At 39.4% G+C, this 19,186-nt stretch overlaps 1 protein-coding gene across 1 annotated transcript in view; it reads right to left on the bottom strand.

Moving 5' to 3' along the window:
• The window catches only part of met (MET proto-oncogene, receptor tyrosine kinase), a 55,285-nt gene extending 38,010 nt beyond the window's left edge, over window positions 1-17,275 (bottom strand). The window contains exons 1-3 of the mRNA XM_086074238.1: window positions 17,076-17,275; window positions 12,200-13,214; window positions 11,191-11,388 (exon numbers count right to left, since the gene is read on the bottom strand). Coding sequence (XP_085930364.1) covers window positions 11,191-11,388; window positions 12,200-13,213 — 1,212 coding nt within the window. The 5' untranslated portion in view covers window position 13,214; window positions 17,076-17,275. The remainder of the gene's footprint in view (window positions 1-11,190; window positions 11,389-12,199; window positions 13,215-17,075) is intronic.
• Window positions 17,276-19,186: the final 1,911 nt, after the last annotated feature.

The following is a 19,186-nucleotide window of genomic DNA, read 5'->3' as shown; positions in this document are numbered from 1 at the left end:
GAAGCGAATGAGCGATGTCAGCAGGTCACTGACAAAAAAAAAAGAAATTGTTCTGCTTGGGAGCGCCGGAATCTTCCTGAGGGCAGATCCATCAAACACTCTTCAGCCAAGTGCACTCCTTCATCCATTCACTCTTTCATTCATTAATCAGAGAAGCATGTGATCGCCATTAAAAATGAACCTCCACTGACCCAGGTCCAAACCCAATAGTCCTATCATACATCATCACTTGGATAAACAAGTCAGAACTACAACAAAGAACCAACTGCTGGAACCAGAAGTGAGAGCCAGATGTCAGAACATCTATGGCTAGCAACCACATCAACAATTTGGATGATCAAGAATTAGAAGCAAGATTTACAATACATCTAGAACCAGTAGTCATAACCAGAAGTTAGAAACAGCAGTCAGAACCAAAATGGAGACCAGATATCGGAACCGATATTAGAGACAGAAAAAACAGCATCCAGAGTCACGAGTCAGATTAAAACCAAAAGTTAGAACCAGAATCCAAAACCAGTAGTCAGAAACTGAATCTAGAACCACAGTTACAAATCAGGAGCTTGAACCCAAAACCGGCATTGAGAGCCGGAAATGAGAAACAGAAGCCAGAGTCACAATTCAAGTTAGCTGTTAGAACCAACAGCCAGCAGGCAGAGCTTGACAAAAGTGAACCAGAATTTAGAACACAGACTTTGACATTTGCATGGGGTTACCTGGAACTCATGTTTATGCAAATAACGGGGGTGGGCTCAACAAAATGCAAAACATAAAACTGTTTTTCCTCTTGTGCGCTTGATTCTAGTCGTAAATGAGAATTAGTTCTCAAACATTTTTACCTGGTTAAATAAAGGTTTAAAAAAAAATCCTGGTTAAAAAACGAGCCTGTCTCCTTCAGAGGATGAAGAGGATTAAAGAGGAAGAGGAGGAGAAGATGAAAGCTAAGGAATTGATTTGTTTGGGGATGCATTGTGTATGCGTACGCGCGTGTGTACGTGCCTCCATTACTTGAGGGTGCGCACACACATAAGCACAAACACACACACACAGAAGGAGAGCTGGCATTGTGCTGGGATTACGTAGGAATGAGATGTCTGCAGCAGATGTTTGCCCGACTGTCAAAACATGCACCCATGTGACCTCGGACCCCGAGTGTGTTGTATCCGACCAATAACATTCGCCCTATGGCGATTATTCAAGCAATGTGATTGGTTGAGAGGTAAGAAAAACGTTTGCAAAAGTTGACTTGAGTAAAACTCCTGCTTCAAATATCCTTGAGTTTGTTGCTTTAATTGCGGATTTATCTGCAAGGCAAAATTTCCATCATTTCTCATGTATTTTTTTCCCACGTATTTGTGCGTGCGTGCGTGCATGCAAAGCTTTCAATTAGTAGTTGAAGTAGAAGCTCGGCGGCCACAGGCCTGCACGCCGGGCTGGACTCTGTGATTAGAAACTTTTTCAAAGGACAGGAAACGACAGAGGTCTTGTGTCAGGGAGAGGACTTGATTTTGGACTTTTGGTGACGATGGCTCGATGACGTTAATCTGTGTTTCTTCTTCTACTACTCTAACGTAAACCAAACATATAGACCAACATATACAAACTCAATGCAATGGAAAAACTGCCTCCCATGGTGTTATTATTGGCAAACAGTTTGTACACCTAACCCAAAACTTGAACTCTAACCCCTAACATTATTTTTTCATGTGGTTGTGCGTTTGGCTGCTGCTCAATTCCCCAGCGAGGCCGACAGCTTGCAGCTTGACCGCTTAGCAAGTTATCAGTGGGACAAAGATAACACATTTGTCCGTTTGTTCTTGGACAACAAGAAAGAAAGCGAACACCCGGGTTTGATCATTAACCAAACGGAGCCATGCCGTTAACTCGTGTGTACGAGCAGCCGGGAAATGCCTGCGGACGTGAAAAAATAAAAATAAATCGGACAAAAGTGTAGAGGAAGTGTCAAAATTAAATTATTGAACGATAACATCATTAGCCAACAACGGCGGAATTTAGTGGCTGCGAGATCAGCGAAATCTCTTTGTTTTTCTACACTCTAAAAACAGTTGGGTCAAAAATAACCCATTAAGTCATTAAGTGACTGGCACAACTTTTTTCGTCATTCTAGGATGAAATGAAAAACCCACTAAAAGAACCCAATCCCATTTCTGGGGGGTTTCATACAAAACAACCCAAATTGTTTGGTGGGTTATTAATTTAACCCAACGTTTTGGGTTGGAAAAAAAAAAGAAGCCCATTTGTTGTTGTTTTGTTTTGTAAAAACGACCAAACCAGTTGTTTTTTGGGGGGATATTCATTTAATCCCAAATTTTTTTGGTCCTTATTTGACCAATATTGGGTTATTTTTGGCCCAAATGTTTTTAGAGTGTACCAATGTATAAAAATATAAATAGACAAAAACTATGCACTTTAGTGGCTAAACGTAGTACAGTAGATGACATCAAAGCAATCTGATTAGATGCTTAGTAAGTGCCTAAATATTCTGGTGATGCCAAGACATCAATTCTCTCATTTTAAATAAAATGTTGGGTCAAAAATAATCCAATTTGGGCCCAAAATTGACTGATCTACTATTCGGGTCGATTTGGCCCAACTTTCTTTGATTTGTTGTAAAATCCCCAAAATTGGGCTGTTTTGTATAAAACAACTCCAAAAATTGGTCATTTAGTTTAAAACAATCCCAAAAAAATGGGTCGTTTTGAATTAAAAACAACAACATATTGGGTCATTTAGTACAAAACAATCCCAAAGATTGGGTGGTTTTATATAAAATAACCAAAAATATTGGGTCATTTTGTATAAAACAATAATAATAAAAAAAGTTGGTCATTTTGTACATAGCAACCCAAAAAGTTGGGTCGTTTTGTATAAAACAACCCAGTCAAAGTCAAATCAAACCAAGTATCGGTTGAAGATTTTTTATTCTTCCTTTTTGACCCAACAGTTTTTAGTGTGTGCCAACACTTACAGCATTCACGCAGTTAACCCTTTTGTTTAGTGTACTGCGTAATCTCACATTTACAGTCACTGGTATTTTTCAGTGCGCTAATGTAGCGTGACCTAAGATGGATGCAGAGATGCGACGAGTGGAACAAAAGCAGGACAGGACAGGACAGGACAAAAGCAGGGCAGGACAGGACAGGACAAGACGGGATAAGTAGACTCATTCTTTAGCGCCTGCCGAGGAGCCGCCCGCACCGCTGCCCTGCCGTCAACGCTGGCACGGCACGTCGGGGCATGCTTGGATCCAAAACCAAAACGCCTTAGCAACAGAGCACCCTCTCTTGCCCCACACGCACGCTCAAAAAAGAAAAAGTCAAAACCTGCGAAATAAACTAAGGCGCATGTGCACCATCATTTTGGGATCGCATCGAAAAAAAAGTTTTCATTTTCATTCCTTTATCACTTATGGGATTAGCCTGTAACATCAGAAAATTGGCAACTATATGAACTCATTCACTCCCAGTCATTTTCACTGAAGCAACCTCCTACGATTTTGACTGATTTTGCAAGGCCCATAAAAGATTGTGTTCTATTGCTATAGAAAACATGGAACCTACCAAAAGAAAGATTAGAGTCTCTTCTTTCATCAGGAAAAAAGTATATTTTTATCTGTTTCCGTTTTGCAGCAATTAGCTGTTTCTGTTAAAAACACTGGGGAAAAGAGCTTTATTGCAACATGGCGCCGGTTGATCTCTTATACTCTGCTGCCACCTGCTGGCCATTTTTTGTAGTAACTACCATTGCTTTAAGCCATCTCGTCAGGTCAGAGGCTGCATCAAAGCCTTCTGGATGCTCTAGCATTTTAAAAAAAATAACATTTTAAACCCGTCTTTGGGACCATGGCAATATTTAAAATAGAACGTTTTTATACGTTTTGGGGAGAAAATGAGTGAATCATTGTTTTCCGAAGTAAAAACAGATGTTTGCAAATGTCTTATTTAGGGGGAAAAACACAAACATAATCAGTTCCTGCTTTCATGGAGAACTACAGAAATCCGAGGTTTGGACTATTTCAAATTAAACAAGGTCTCTCTATAGCAGGGGTGCTCAAGTTCGGTCCTCGAGAGCCCCTATCCAGCCCGTTTTCCATGTTTCTCTCCACTAACACACCTGATTCAGGATCAGGATCGTTATCAGGCTTCTGCAAAGCTTGCTGATGAGCTGATCATTAGATTCAGCTGTGCTGCAGGAGGGAAACATGGAAAACAGGCTGGTTAGGGGCTCTCCAGGACCGAACTTGAGCACCCCTGCTCTATAGGATTCATCTATAATCAAAATAACAATTCATTCATTTCATAATCAATTAATTGTTGAGTAATCTAGTAACCTCTAGATTTAATTGAACTTTTTGTCAAGAGAGCAGTTACACATCCTATTTTTCTCTGCTCCAGGATTACTGGTGCACCCCCCTTTTCCACTACACATAATCTAAAAAACAACAACAACAAAAATCCATAAAAGTAATGGGGCAACTTTTCCCCCACTGCTAAATTGTCATGGAAATCAATATGCGCACACCCGTGCACCGCCTACCAAAAATTATCACAGTTAGGCAACATATTTAGTATAAAAAGTTACACACAAGCAATCATGGAATGCTATGCTACGCCCGGGGGTGTCCACTGTGCACCCCCGAAAAAAGCCTGCTATTGCCAATAAAGGCATTACACATAGTCTGAAGTTCAACTAAAACGCCACATCAGTTTTTTTACGATTGCTAAAAAGCTATGCGCAAGGTGTTGTGAAAATGAGTGGAGCGCCATTGCACACCACCTAAAAAAAGTTCCAGCAAATAATGACATCACAATTAGTCTGCAAAAGCAACTAAAAGCCCACATCGTATTCTCACGATTGCTACAAAAGGTTACGTCGTGGAAATAAGTGGTGCGCGCTTCGGGGTGCGCGTGCTACCGTATGGACTTTCCAGGTGTGTTTGTGGTGACTATAATATGCTCATCTTAGCTCATGAATGAGATAGCGTCTCGGTGAGGAGCACACCTGCTTTCCAGGCTCACAAATCTTAATGATGGCACAGCTGCGGGTGCGAGCACCAGCTCGGGCACGCACCACCGTGATGTACGCACATTGGACACTTCATTAGGTACACCAGCCAATGAGAATAAAAAATGTCACGACTATAATTGATTATTTCTATTTCGCAAAAGGTTACTCGTTGGACTCAGTTCTACTAAAGTGCTCTAGTTAGTAAATTTGGTCAATTTGACTCTATTTACTATTTAGAGTAAATTTGACTCTATTTGGAGTGGGACCAAATAGGCTCAGTTTTAGAGTAGGCTAATATTTACACTTGGAAGAGAGCAAAATAAAGAATTGAGGAAAAAACTACAAATAAAAGTCACTCAAGGGTCGAGGAACGAACTCACGACGTTTTGCTTGGGAGACGGCCACACTACCACCTGAGCTATGCCACCCCTACTGTTTACTTAGCTCCAAGAGCTCAAACCGTTTTTGCTCTCGGAGTTACGAAGATTCCAGCTGACACAAAACCATATGCTAACACACAGCAGGAGCTGCGCGGCTCAGGGAGTAGATCGGTAATTTTGCTCCTCAACCCTTGAGTGACTTTTATTTTATTTGTTTCAATTCTTCTTTTTTTTTACTCTCTTCCAAGTAAGTGTAAATATTACTCTAAAACTGAGTCTATTTGGTCCCACTCTAAATAGAGTCAAATTTACTGCATAGTGAATTATCTTACTCGTAAGGACAAACACCATACTCGTCGAAAGACCGGACCCTTTAAATGCGGTTGCATTTTGAGAATTTACCCGAACCGCAAATATCCTCATACTATTTATCAACTGTTGTAACTGTTTTGTCATGAATACCAATCACTTCTGTCACACATCAAATGAATGAGTGAAAGAATGACATTTAGATGCACCCCCATATATGCATATTCGCTTTAAAAAAAAAAAATCCCCCGTTTTTTTCCCATATGAATTGCTTATCAATGTGTTTTTTTAAGGATCTTTTTTGTGGTTTACTTTTATCTTATTTTTTCCCCCCCAACACATTTCAATTTCAATTTAAAATACGATTTAAGAGTTGAGATATCAAATAATAAATGTGTCTTTAAAAAAAGCATTCCCCTGCCCCATGTGGCTCCACATTCCCCAAAGTCCACCCCAAAAAAAAAAAAAAAAGTCTCGACGTCCACATGCGAGGTCAAAGCAGGGATCAGATTAGCATGGATCGCAAGAAAAAGCAGCAAATGCTGATTGCTTTTAAATTCAATCTCTCGACTGATTGATTACACGGCGCCCCGCGTAGTCGGAATGGCGCTTTTTGAGCGACGGCCATTTTAATTAGGCCTCCCCGGCGTTTTGCAAGCAAATAGACAACACATTGATTTCACGCCGGCGACCATCATTTCTCATTAGGATGAAGACGCAAGCACGGCCGTGATGTATTGGACTGCCGCGCGTCCTAATTGGATGAAATGCACATAAGGAATATGAATACACATTTGGAGGCTTCACATTTGACACCACACGCACACTAGTAGCTTGGCCCGAAAAAGAAAAATCATCCTTAAAAAGGGAAAGCCGAGCCAGAAAAGTTGTTTTCAATGATATGTTATTTGTGCCCCCACGAGTCTAATTCTGATTAGTATCGTGTTTGTGGGATATGAATTAATCAGCAAACTCCACCTGTTTTTATCTATCTGAGGAGGCGGCCATTTTGCCTTGTACTGCCACTTGCTGTCAACTGAAAATGACATCACAGTGCCCAAAGGCTCAGCTTGTGAACGTCACATGACCAAACCCAGAAAACAGGTGAGCTGTGATTGGTCGATGCCATTTTTGCAATTGGAGTTTATTTTTTCCTCGTCACAAGTAACATTGATAACTGTCCAAATAGTGTCAAAATAAGTCATTTTTATTCTGTATTTTTGTTTTACATTATTTTATATTTTATTTACATTATTATAATTTGTTCACTGTTTTAATTCTTTTGTCCTCTATTCTAAATTCAATTTAACTGTGATTTATTTGACTGATTTTCCATGAATCATGTGACTTACATGAATATGATCCGTAATAAAAATAAACATTTTAAGTCAACCAAACTCTTTGTTTTTGATGACAACAACATTTTTGATGTGCTTATTTTTCCATTGTTGTTATTTTTGCTGTTGTTGGATATTTGTATTAATTTACTTAGTTTGACTTCCATACTTTTCCACCAATACTTTATTTTAATAATTATTCCATAAAAAAAAATCTTAATTAATATTATGTAGGTTTTTTGTAAAAACAACAATTAATTCGATTTTTTTATTTTTTTCCTGAAATTATTTTAACGTTTATACTTCTCAATTGACATTAGCTTTTTAAAAACATTTTCTAAATTGATTGTATTTTTATTTCCACTTTTTTTGTCTTAATTATCTTTCTCTACCTTTCAAAAAAAATATTTTGGAGATTTAAAAAAACAACTTCTTTTGACTCCTTTTATTAATTTAACTCACTCTTTTCTTTCTTTATTTGACCTTTTCTTCCCATTCAATCAAATGCAAGTTGTGCTCGTCTGTTGTCCCAACATGGAGCAACGTGTGAGTCACCATTAAAAACATCCATCATGCACTGGAATTAGGAGGCTTTCTGGCGATGACAACCGCCACTTAAAAAAGTTCAAACGCGCTCTTTCCGCTGCGCTTTCAATGCTCGCCAGATTCCTACTGGGACTTTTTTTTTCTTCTCTGTCCAGCATCAGCGGCAGCGAGGAGAAAAAAAGACGACGAAAATAAGCTTGTGTGCGCTGGAGTGTTTGAGCTCCAGACAGTCTTTATGAATTTATGAGGTCGCTTATCATATATGAGGCCAGCGACTACCTGCCAGATGCTCGCCTCGTAAACAGGCGCTGGCGTAAGTACTACTACTCGCACGCTGTACTTAAGTAAAAGTACACATACTTGGCTCGTGGAAAAAATACTTTTTAATAATTTTGCACCCCGGACAAACGCCTCCTCCCTCATCTTGCTATCCATCCGTCCTTTACTGTAGTAAACTATTACATGCCGAGTATTTATGGTATCCGCCATGTCCATGAGCAGCACTGTTGTTGTCTGCAGCAAAGGCGTCTGACTGATTGACCGGCACTAAACTTAATAAAAGTCAAACAGCCTCACACTTAAAGTGCGATAAAAGCTCAAAGTCAAAGGGCCGTCGTTAAGATGAGCCGGCGGAGCAGCAGGTGTTCAGCTTGGCCAAGAGGAACTTGCACGTAAAACCCAACCGCTCACATCCTTGTAACGTCTTTACGCCGTCAAGACGGATGAGCGGCAAAAGAACGATAACAAGCCTGACAAGAAATCATTTCCCTAACATTTGATTTTTCCTTCTGACTTGTTGATCGTATGATTTTTCAGGGTTTTTTTTCATTGATAAATGTGATAATGACGCAGCACCTTTTTTCTCTTTTAGTGACTTTTTTTGTGTACTTTTTCAATTTTTATAGTCTGTAGTTTTGATAATGGGGCAGAATTTTTTGTCATTTTTTCTTTTCTCATTCCTGATAATTATTATTATTTATTTATTTATTTTATTTTTTGGGGGGGGGGGTCCCATTGGCGCACGTCCTACAATATCTTTTGATTTTTATATTTCCTTTTTGTAACTTTTTTTTTTTGCTTTTGGTTTTTTACTTTTTCCATTTTCTATTTCCATCATCTACAGATTTATATCATGATTTAGTACTTTTTCTTTTTTGTGTGATTTAAAATGTACTTTTTTTCACTTTTTGTAGCGTAGACTGCAAATTTGAATAATGGTGCAATACCCTTTTTCTTTCAAACCTTCATCAGTGGTGTATTTCCTGAAATTAACTTCCATTATCCGAACCGTTTATCCTCACAAGGAGTAACGCAGGGAAAGCTTCACTAGTAAATATTTTTGGGGTTCTTACCTTTTAATTTCATTGGTGCAATTCCTAGAATTCATTTATGCTATTTTTAATAACTCTCCAAAAGAGTCCTTTTGGGCCAGTTAGAGCAGATTGCACCCGAATGACTCCTGCTGTAGTGACTGACAATTGTTCAGTTCTGACTGAAACCTTCACGCATCCATGCACAGATACGAATAATACCAAAAAGTGCAGTGGCCTGAAGACCTGGTCAGCTCACTAGTTAACATCACATGAGTACTGACCAATGGATTGACTCCGGGAGTACGGTTAGGGGGATTCTTCAGTGAGCGTAGCATGTGGCTGTAAAAGTCGGCTGTAAAAAACAGTTTTGTCAATAGTATTGGAACGCCCCACTGGACCTTCATGACAGGGCGTCCGCCAGGTCACATGATCGATCCAGACAAGCAGCGGCGAGCTTTGGCTGCAGTTTGTGATACTTTGTCCTAAAATGGACGCTTTAAGTGAGCAAAGAAGTGGAGAAAAAAAAACACACGAGGTAAGTGCACCAAATATGGTCGATGGAGCGCACGCCGTTCGCACTTTGAACTCACACTCGCTCCTTCGCTCGCTCTTTCATCCACACGCGTCTTAAGTGGAAAAATTCCTAGATTCCATTCGTGCGATCAAGGATGAGATCCCGGAAGATAAAACGGCTATAAAAAGGATTTGGGAGTCCTCTCAGGCTACAATGCAATAGCACATAAATAAGCATTTAAAAAAAATACAGCAAATGATGAGGGACCTCGTTTGCATCCATTTTGAATCTTCCATAATGCCACAACACCTTTGAAACTTTTAAGTATGTTTTGCATCAAGCACGCACCTTCTGGCAAATTTATGAAACCTCAACTGTAAACACTACATGGCATTGGTACAAATTTCTTAAACAGTCAATTAATCATAATGCTAATTAAAAAAAATAGGGATGTTCAATACTACTCTTTTTTTAGATCGATATTAGTAACAGTCAGATTTTTTTTGCCATAAATATAGGTGACTGGTATTAGCACCCTCCACAAGAACCCGGTACCTTATAATAAGGCTTGTGTTTGCCAGATACCGATACCTGGTACCCGTACTTTCCCATTTCTACAAATAACTAATAAACCTTGTTTTCGTCCCGTGGAAGCAGAAATGGTTTTAGCAGTAGAGGTAATGGGAAGGTGATCCATATGATTTGTGAAAAAGTTAAAAAGAAAAAAAAAGGATTCAGTTATTTAAAAAAACTAATTTAAAAGACAAAAAAAAACCTTTATAAATCTATCTAAAAAATAATGAATAAAACATTTGTACAGATATTTTGAAAATTTTAAACTACAAAAATAAATTCCAATGGAAATTTCCAAAATATACAATTTCTAAAATAAAAAATCTGATAACAAATTTCTAATAATAATAATAATAATAAATCACATTAAAAATCTAATTACCAGAAAAAAAAATTAAGAAAAATTTCAATGTATATTTTAAGTGAAAAATAATTCTAGTTAAGGATTTTTAATTAAAAAAAATTGTCAACATTTAAAAAGAGATTTTCAACATTTAAAATCTAATTTTACACCAATGAATTTTGATGTAAATTTCAGATATGAAAAAAAAAAGAAAAATTTAGAAGGAAAATTTTCAAAACCTGAAAATTTCACTAAAACATATAAAAAATTCTCCTAAGAAAATTGGTTGAAAAAGATCCGCCTTTAAAGCCGCATTAAATTTGAGCGTTTGAACCGCAGTCATTGCAGATCAGAGAGTATCAAACAATATGAACTTGTGCACACCTTTTGCTTTTACTTTGACTTTTTTGGGGGTTTACCCTAATTGTGCTTACCTGATATCACAGTTGAGCTTGACTGCTTGTTTGTTTTTATCTCTTACCAATAATAGTGGTATACTTTGTTAAAACAAACAAAAAAGTGAAGGGAATAACTGTCACGTTGAGTTAGCAAAGTTCGGACGGAGAGTCGAACAGTGGTGAACTGCACTTTGTCTATAAAGCTGATATCTCACCAAGCCACGAATGCTCACAAATGTTTGTGAATCGAGCAAATTGGTTTTTTTTTGTCAAGGTTTGTCAAAGGTTGCAAGTTTTTCTTTGCCACAAAGAAAAACAGTTTCAAGGTTCTTAATGGATTGTATTGGAACTTAGAGTTTCTCCGGCAGTGCCACATTATTTCGAGCAAATGTATTTCTTCCATCGAAGTGTGCGCAAAAACTTTTGCCAAGCGATCCAGCAGTACTCACCACGTTGTAGCAGGCCCTGCCATCGGAACCTGTGAAGTGATACGGGTCCACCGTGTTGCACTTCTGCATGTACATCCGGAACATGTTATTCAGGTGTTTGATGCTCATGACGCACACGGCCGAGTTGGCGGTGGGCTCGCTAGAATTGGGCTTGCCACGGGCGAAGGCGGCGAACAGCACGTCGTCGCCCTCCTCCACCTTAAAAAAATAGAAAAAAACTACAATTTAGATTGCAAAAAGAAATGTTGACTTTAATTTGAAAATAATAATAATTGTATACTATTAAAAAAGAAGTTTGGACAGAAATCTAAATTTTTAAAAAAAAAAAAAAAACATACATAGATAAAATAGGATGGGAAATTTCAATTATTTGAATCAATAAAAAGATACATCAAATATCGAAAATAAATTGGACAGAATTATTTAGTATTTCATTTAATTAAAAAAAATTCAAATGAAAAATGTTATAATTGCAAAACCAACTTTAGACATAAAAAAACATTCAGTTGGGAAATTGTCAATATTTGGTTCAATAAAAAAAAATATTCTAGAGAAAATTCTAAAAATAATAATATTTAGAGATCTAATGACATTCAGATTAAACTTTTTAATATTTAAAAAAAATAAAATTCATATACAAAAAACTGATTTCCCAAATTTAAAAAGAAAAAAAATATATTTTTAAATACGGAATTTACATTTTTTTTAAACAAAATAAAAATCTAAATACAAAAAGGTATTCTGCAAAATGTTGACAAAAATTTACAAAAATTCCAAATGTAATTTTTTATTATTTTTTAAAGACAAAAGGCTTTCCAAAATGTTTTACATTTCCCAAATGTCAAGGTAAAAAAAAAGAGATTTGGATTTCTAATATTTAAAAACAAAAACAAAAAAACCATCAAAATATATGCTGAAAAATAAGATCAAAATTACAAAAAACAATTCTGACAAAAATTTACAATATTAAAAATACATGTATAATTAGTAGTAAAGCAACAATAATTACCTTGAGGTGTCGCTGCAGCTCGTCATCGTCGCCCACCTTGGCCACGTGCGCTGCCTGCAGCAGGTTGAATACTTTTTCGTCCTCGGCCGAGCGCCGCCGCCGCCGCCGCCTCTTATCTGTGCTGATGCACTCCAGCGGCATCTCCACGTAACGGCGGATGACCAAATCCGAGGAGCACATGCGCACAATGCGCGTGTGGAACGCTGGCGAGTCCCGGCCCACCTGCTGCACCGTCAAGAAGTACGTGAAGGGCCCGCTGTGGAAGGAGTGGACATAGCGCAGGTAGTACTTCCCTCGCAGTGACGGGATCAGATCCATGTGGGACAGGCCAGAGAAGAAGGTGAACCCGTCCTGGCTGGTCTTCATCTTCCTCAGGGAGACGGTGCGGGGTCGGGCCATGTCGTCAGGGGGCTTTCCAGAACCGGGAATCTCGGAGTTGCCGGCGAAGAACACGATGATATTGCTCTCCACGCTTAGCACCTGCGAGCTTGACGGACCCACCACCACGTCAGCATCAGCCGGCGTCCCCCTGCCGGGCCCCACCTTGTCGGCGAAGCAGTACACGTCCTCGTCTACCGTCTTGGGACTGATGTCGTCGTCTAGCACGTGACGTCGGCAGACGCCATTGTCCGCCGAGCCGCAACTGTACAATCCTTTGTCGTACATCTTCTCCACTACCAGAGCTAAATTGTGGTTGTCCACCTTGCCGGCGCCGCCGCCGGCCCCGCAGGACTCGTTGGCGAGCAGCGGGCCCGTGCGGTACTCGGACAGCTTGGTCAGGTTGGGTGACAACGCATAGATCCGGTTGATGGCGCCAACGTAGACCACGCCGTCCAGCGTCACCATGTTCTGGACCGGGAAGTCGGCGGTGAACATCGGGAGACGGTGCGCCGACGAGAGGTTGACTTTGGACGATTCGTGGGGTTCATTGCACTGGCCGTCAGCACCGGACCACCACACAGACCACCACAAAAGCGAAACCGCATGCAGCGTTTTCAGGAAGCGCAGGCTCATCCTGATGACAAAAGACAAACATGTCAGATGCAGGCGGAACACTAAAAGTATAGCACAAACAAGAACATAACAAAAATGTGGAGGACAAGAAATTGTAGAGCACAAAAAAGTGGAAAACTAAGTGGAACATGAAAAGAGATGTGAAGTGAAAATGAAAAAGGGGCACACAAGCAGAAGACAAAAAGTTGACCACAAAAAGTAAAAAACGAAACAATGGAACACAAAAAAGTGGAACACAAGTAAGTGGAGCACAAAAAAAGGAAGCACAACAAAAAGTGAAAAAAAATTGGAACACAAAAATAGTGGAGCACAAAAAACACAAAAATGGGGAATAGAACAAAAATTGGAACACAAAAAGCAGAACCCAAAGCCCGTAAAAAAAAAAGCGGAACATTAATATGGTGGAACACAAAAAAAGTGTAAATTTAAAAAAGAGCAGTACAAAATGTGGAACAGGAAAAGTGGTACACAAAAAAGTGCAAAACAATTGGTAAGTCAAAAGTGTACATTAAAAAGAGGAATACAAAAACAAAGAGGGAAAACAAAAATTGGAACACAGAAAAGTTTTTTTTTTTAAAAAGACAAACAAAAAGTTGGACCAGTGGAACACAAAAAAGTGGAAAGTAACAAGCGGAACACAAAAAGTTGAACAATCAGAAAGAGCAGGACAGAAAAGAGAAACAAAAAGTGGCAGACAAAAAGAACAACTTGAAAATTAGGAAGACAAGAAACCGAATAAGAAAAAAACAATTACAGTACAAAAAGCTCAACTCTAAAACACAAAAAGTGGAGCACCAAAAAAGCAGAATAAAAAAAATGGAACACAAAAAGTGGAAAACAAAGACCAAGACTAAAAGAGTAGAACACAAAAAACGGGAATGCAAAATAAGTGAAAGACTAAAAAGCGAACCCACACAAAATGTGATGCTAAAAATGACATGCAAAAGGCCACAAAGTGGAACACAAAAAGTAGATCACAAAAGAGGAAGGCAAAAAGTGGGCCGCTAAAAAGTGGAGCATCCAAAAAATATCGAACACAAAAGAGACCAGATGAAAAAAGTGGAACGTGTGACTACACGTCCTTTACACTGAAGGGTCTGAAACAGTCCCCAGTGTGACCCGTAACACGCTTGTGAGTTGGTCTGTGCACTCGTCGGGCCTGGAAGGGTCGCGACCCGCTCAATCATAAGCCACGCTGGCTTTCAATCACACTTTTCCAGTTTGTATTCCCCCAAATTGTGTCGCGAACAAAGGTCGTTACGTGATGTCATGGCTGTGTGAAAGCACACACTTCAGTGTCCCATCTTTGCCGGGTTCTGTGTGAAAGGCGCAGGGGGATGCATGCCAGATTTTCTGTTATGGCTCTGAAGGAAGTATCAGAGGTGGGACGGTAGTGGTATGTTGGGATATTTGACAATGGCGGGACAGGGGTGTGCAATTTCATATGGTCTCTGTTGTGCAGAACATCGCTAACATCTAACAATCTATGTGATTACAGGATACCGTGTCACTGCGTGAAAATGAACAACAATTACTGTCTGTGTCTGGAGTGGATTCTGTTATGCCTTCAATGTGAATCAAAATTCAAATGAAAAAAATTATAATGGAATTTTTCAATTGTTATCTTTATTTTGAAAAGATTTTCTAAACCAATTTTCAAGATAAATTTTTTTTTCAAACAAAATAAAATTTTATTAAAAATTACAGGAATGATCAACATTTGCTTTATTTATTTTTTTAAGTCATACAAAAATTATTATGCACATTTTACACAATTTCTAATGAAACAAGTTTTTTGCAAACAAATTTAGAAAGAAATGTCCATAATAAAAAAAGAAAAGAACAATTGTCAATATTGAATTTAACAGAAAAAAATAAAAACACAAAAAGTTCAAATGAAAAAAGTTTTTTTTTTAATGAAATAAGTTTAAATTCCAAAAACTAATTTAAACTGAAAAAAATACAATTGTAAAAAGAATTTCGGCCAGAAATTATAATTTTTTAATCAAAGTTTTAAAAAGTTTTAAAAAATCAAAATAATGATTACAAAAACAAACTCAGATTACAAAATTTCCAAAATTCCCCCCAAAATTTCATTTTAAAAAAACAAAAATTTGGATGTAAATTTTAATCATTTTGGACAAAAATAAGAAATTGTTTATTTATTTAATATAACCAATTTCAATATGTAATATGTCATTAATTTAACTTTAAAAATTAAAATACAAAAAGATATGCCAACAAAAAAGTTACTATGTGCATAAGGTCATTCATGATGCAGGGACAGGGATGCTCACTTCTCCTGTCGTGTCGAGTTGAAAGCATTGTTGCTGTCTGACAACTATGTCATGCATCACACCAAAAGCTCATCTTATTATCTCATTGCATCTTTGCGTGAAAGTACACACGTCAACATTCCGCCTTTGCTGTGTTGTGTGTGAAAGGCACATGAGGTTACAATCATTTTCAGGATGCATCCATTTTGCAGGGATTTCTGTATGAAAGGGGCTATCAAACCATACAAGTGCTTTGCTTCTGGGGAGCATTACGACAAACTCAATTAAAAGCAAAGAGGCGGTAGACGGACCCTGGTGGGACCTGATAAATCACCCGCCGACTCAATAGCGGCACGCGGGGTGGGTGAAAGGGGACGTGGGGGAAAGTTGGTGGGCGGAGGCGTGGGGGTTTGAGCTTTGCGGTGCTACTGTAGAATTTTCAAAATGTGGATTTGCATGCCGGCTGAGCTTGATGTGGTTGTGACACATGCGGCGGCATGAAAGGCATCAAAACAAGAGCAGCGCATTAGCTTAGCACGAGAGACGCAGATGGATTCCTACTGTCTTTATGTGTGCTTTAAATGCATGTCAAGATGAGTTGGGGCCCCACGTATGCTGCGGGGGGGGGGGGGGGGGGGGGTCCGCACATGACCATCGGGAAAATAACAATGATTTGATTTGAATATTTAAATGTCAGTGGCATGACAACACACGCACACACAATGGTGATGTCCAAGTTTAGAGGTTGGGAAGGGGGGGGGGGGGGGTGCAAGGGCCCAGACGAGAGGGCCCCAGACCATCAATATGAGTTGTTTTTATGTGATTTTTTTTTTGGGGGGGGGGGGGGGCAACCAAACAAAATGTACCCCAAAAAAGCAGTTACTTGAAAAAAATCAAATCAAATTATGATACACGTTAGTGCCGAACACAAATAAAATGCTGCATAGACATCAAACATTCAACCATTTTTTACAAAAATGCTACAATTAATTATGGAAATAATAATAATAATAATATGTACTCTATTAGGATGACAGTTGTTTTCATGCAACACAAAATAAAGTACTTACTGTATACTGTACATGTCAAGTATGAAAACTGGTAAATAAGTTGCTGTTTGCAGCAATTAATGAAGTCATATGAAATCCTTAATAATGAAATTAACTCACAAAATGTTTTTGTTTTTACATTGACTACATTACTCAAGTTTTTCGGGGGCAACTTTAGGGGAGAGGCAGAGTAACCACTTTTACTGCTAGAAAGTGAGTAATAGTATCAGCATAAAAACCTGGGAGGGGGTGCACCTGCAACACACACGCCCCCCCCCCCCCCACACACACACACTTACACAATGGTAGTGTAGCAAAGGCACAAAAGATGTGAAAATGTTGCGAATTGAGGAGGAAAGTGAGTCATGCAGACACTCTAACACACACACATATGCACTTGCATTGGGCAGCAGAAGCGCGCGCACGAGCGCGCACTCACAAAGCCAAGTCAACAACACGTTGATTGTATCCATTTTAAACAACATCAAGTGGATTATTAATGGTCATATTAAGGCGTAAAGCGGCGGTTGGAGTCACCTGTTTGCCGGCGTTCAAATCATATTCTGTGCAAGAAACTTCTCCAAGTAAGTCCAAACAGAGTCAACTTCTTCCAGGCGTCCTCTTTCTTTCTTTCTTTCTTCTTCTTCTTTGTATTTGTCGTGGCGAAAAAGTAAACAAAAACAGCTGAGCTTTTGGGCGAGTGAGGAATGAGCGCGGATGCGTGCGCGCAGCCGATACGATGCTGCCGCTTTGCCGCTCCGCTGCGTGCGCGCTCGCCTCCCTCCGCACGCGTCGCCCCAAGCCACGCCCCATGGCACCGTGACGTCGGAAGGTGCACAGCCCCCCTTTTGTTTCTCTGTTCAGGTGAAACTTTCCTCCCCAACATCTCTGTTGACTAATTTTAGTTTCACATATAACTTTAATTAAATTAGGTGACTCAAACTTTTTAAAGCAAGTACCACCTACATTTTTAAAACATATAGAATATAAAGACTTTAGTTTTTTGCAACAAAAAGCCTGCCATTTAATTTTAAGCGGCCATTTTGGAGGTTATTTCCAATTCTTTCCAAGCCAACTTTACCTTTATATTTTGCCTCCAATTCAGCCCCCAAAGTCAATTAGCAACATGAAATTTGGTTAGCATGTGTATCATGAGTAGACCTACAAATAAGCCTCTCACAGCCATGCCCTGAAAACACACAGGAATTCTGACATTCTAGTTTAAAGTGACCATTTTTGGGTCATTTGGTCCTTTTAAAGTCAAACTTTTCCCGTCTCGATTTAGAAATTCAACCGACGAAGCTAGCTGCACTCGGCAACGTGGAGTTTGGCAGGCATGTCATTTCATGTGTTGACTCACAAAAAAAGTATCAAGAATCTATTCCGAAAACACACACAGGGAGTCCGCCATTTTAGTTTGAAGCGGTCATTTTGGGGTAATTTCTGGTTTGTTTAAAATTTGGCCTGAATTCAGGCCTCCAAAGCCAGTTGTATTGAGCAACATGAAATTTGGTAGGCATGTGCATCATGAGTAGACCCGAAAGACACAAGGAATCTACCATTTTAGTTTTAAGAAGCCATTTTGTGGTCATTTCCTTTTCTTTCAAAGTCAACTTTGGTAGGCATGTGTATCATGACTCGGTCCACAAAAAAAACGTGCTCCGGTTTAAAGTGGCCATTTTGGGGGGTAATTTCCAGTTATTTCAAAGACAAACTTTTCCTGGAGATTTTGTCTCAATTTTTTTGATGCATTCAGCCTCCGAAGGTAGTTGCACTTGGAAACATGAAGTTTGGCAGACCCACAAAAAAAAGTCTCAAGAATCTTTTCCGAAAAAGACACAATTGTCTACCATTTTTTAGTTTTAAAAAGCCATTTTGTGGCCATTTCCCTTTCCTTCAGAGTCAACTTTGGTCGGACGTGTATCATGACTAGACCCACAAAAAAAGTCTCTCAAAGCCGTGCTCCAGTTTAAAGTGGCCATTTTGGGGTCAAGAAGCCCACCAGACACAAGATGTATGCCATGTTAGCTTGAAGAGGCCATTTCTAGGGTTCCTTCAAAACCAAACTTGTCCTACATATTTTTGTCCGATTGCTCCACTGCTCGGTCGACGGTTAAACGCTTCGAGCTAACATGAAACCCGGAGACAGTGATTGTCACTTCCTCTGCACCTGACGCCGGCGTCCACAAACTGAGTCACACGCGTAGCGACGACTCGCTGGGCCGTAAATAACGAGCTGCGTGGCCGCGGAGCGTCGTGAATCACGGCCAAACATTCCTTTGTGCCACTTCCTGAAAGAAAGCAGGACAGCTCCAAACAAACACGCGCACGCACGCACGCACACGCATGCGCGCACGCACACACCTACACGGTCTCCATGATATGCCGATGACTGGTGGTCAAGTGTCGAAATGATTGACGGTTCTCACTGTTTCGTTTGAAATGACACATCAACGCTAAGCAAGTAGTTTCCTCTTTTTTTTTTTTGTTCATTGACATTCCTGAGAGCTTCCCTCAAACACTACAAAAAATGATTTATGCAGAAAAACACGCCACGAATGAATGCTGATAGACAAGCACGTCACAGCAAACTCACAGATTTAACTCCATCTAGGGGGCCCCCTAGTGGTGAGCAGTGTTTTTTTTTA

This window comes from Leptonotus elevatus, chromosome 4, assembly GCF_054856555.1.
Source record: "Leptonotus elevatus isolate MCC_2025b chromosome 4, RoL_Lele_1.0, whole genome shotgun sequence".
NCBI lineage: Eukaryota > Metazoa > Chordata > Actinopteri > Syngnathiformes > Syngnathidae > Leptonotus > Leptonotus elevatus.
The sequence above is the reverse complement of the archived record's forward strand: the minus strand, read 5'-3'. Positions and strand labels throughout refer to the sequence as shown.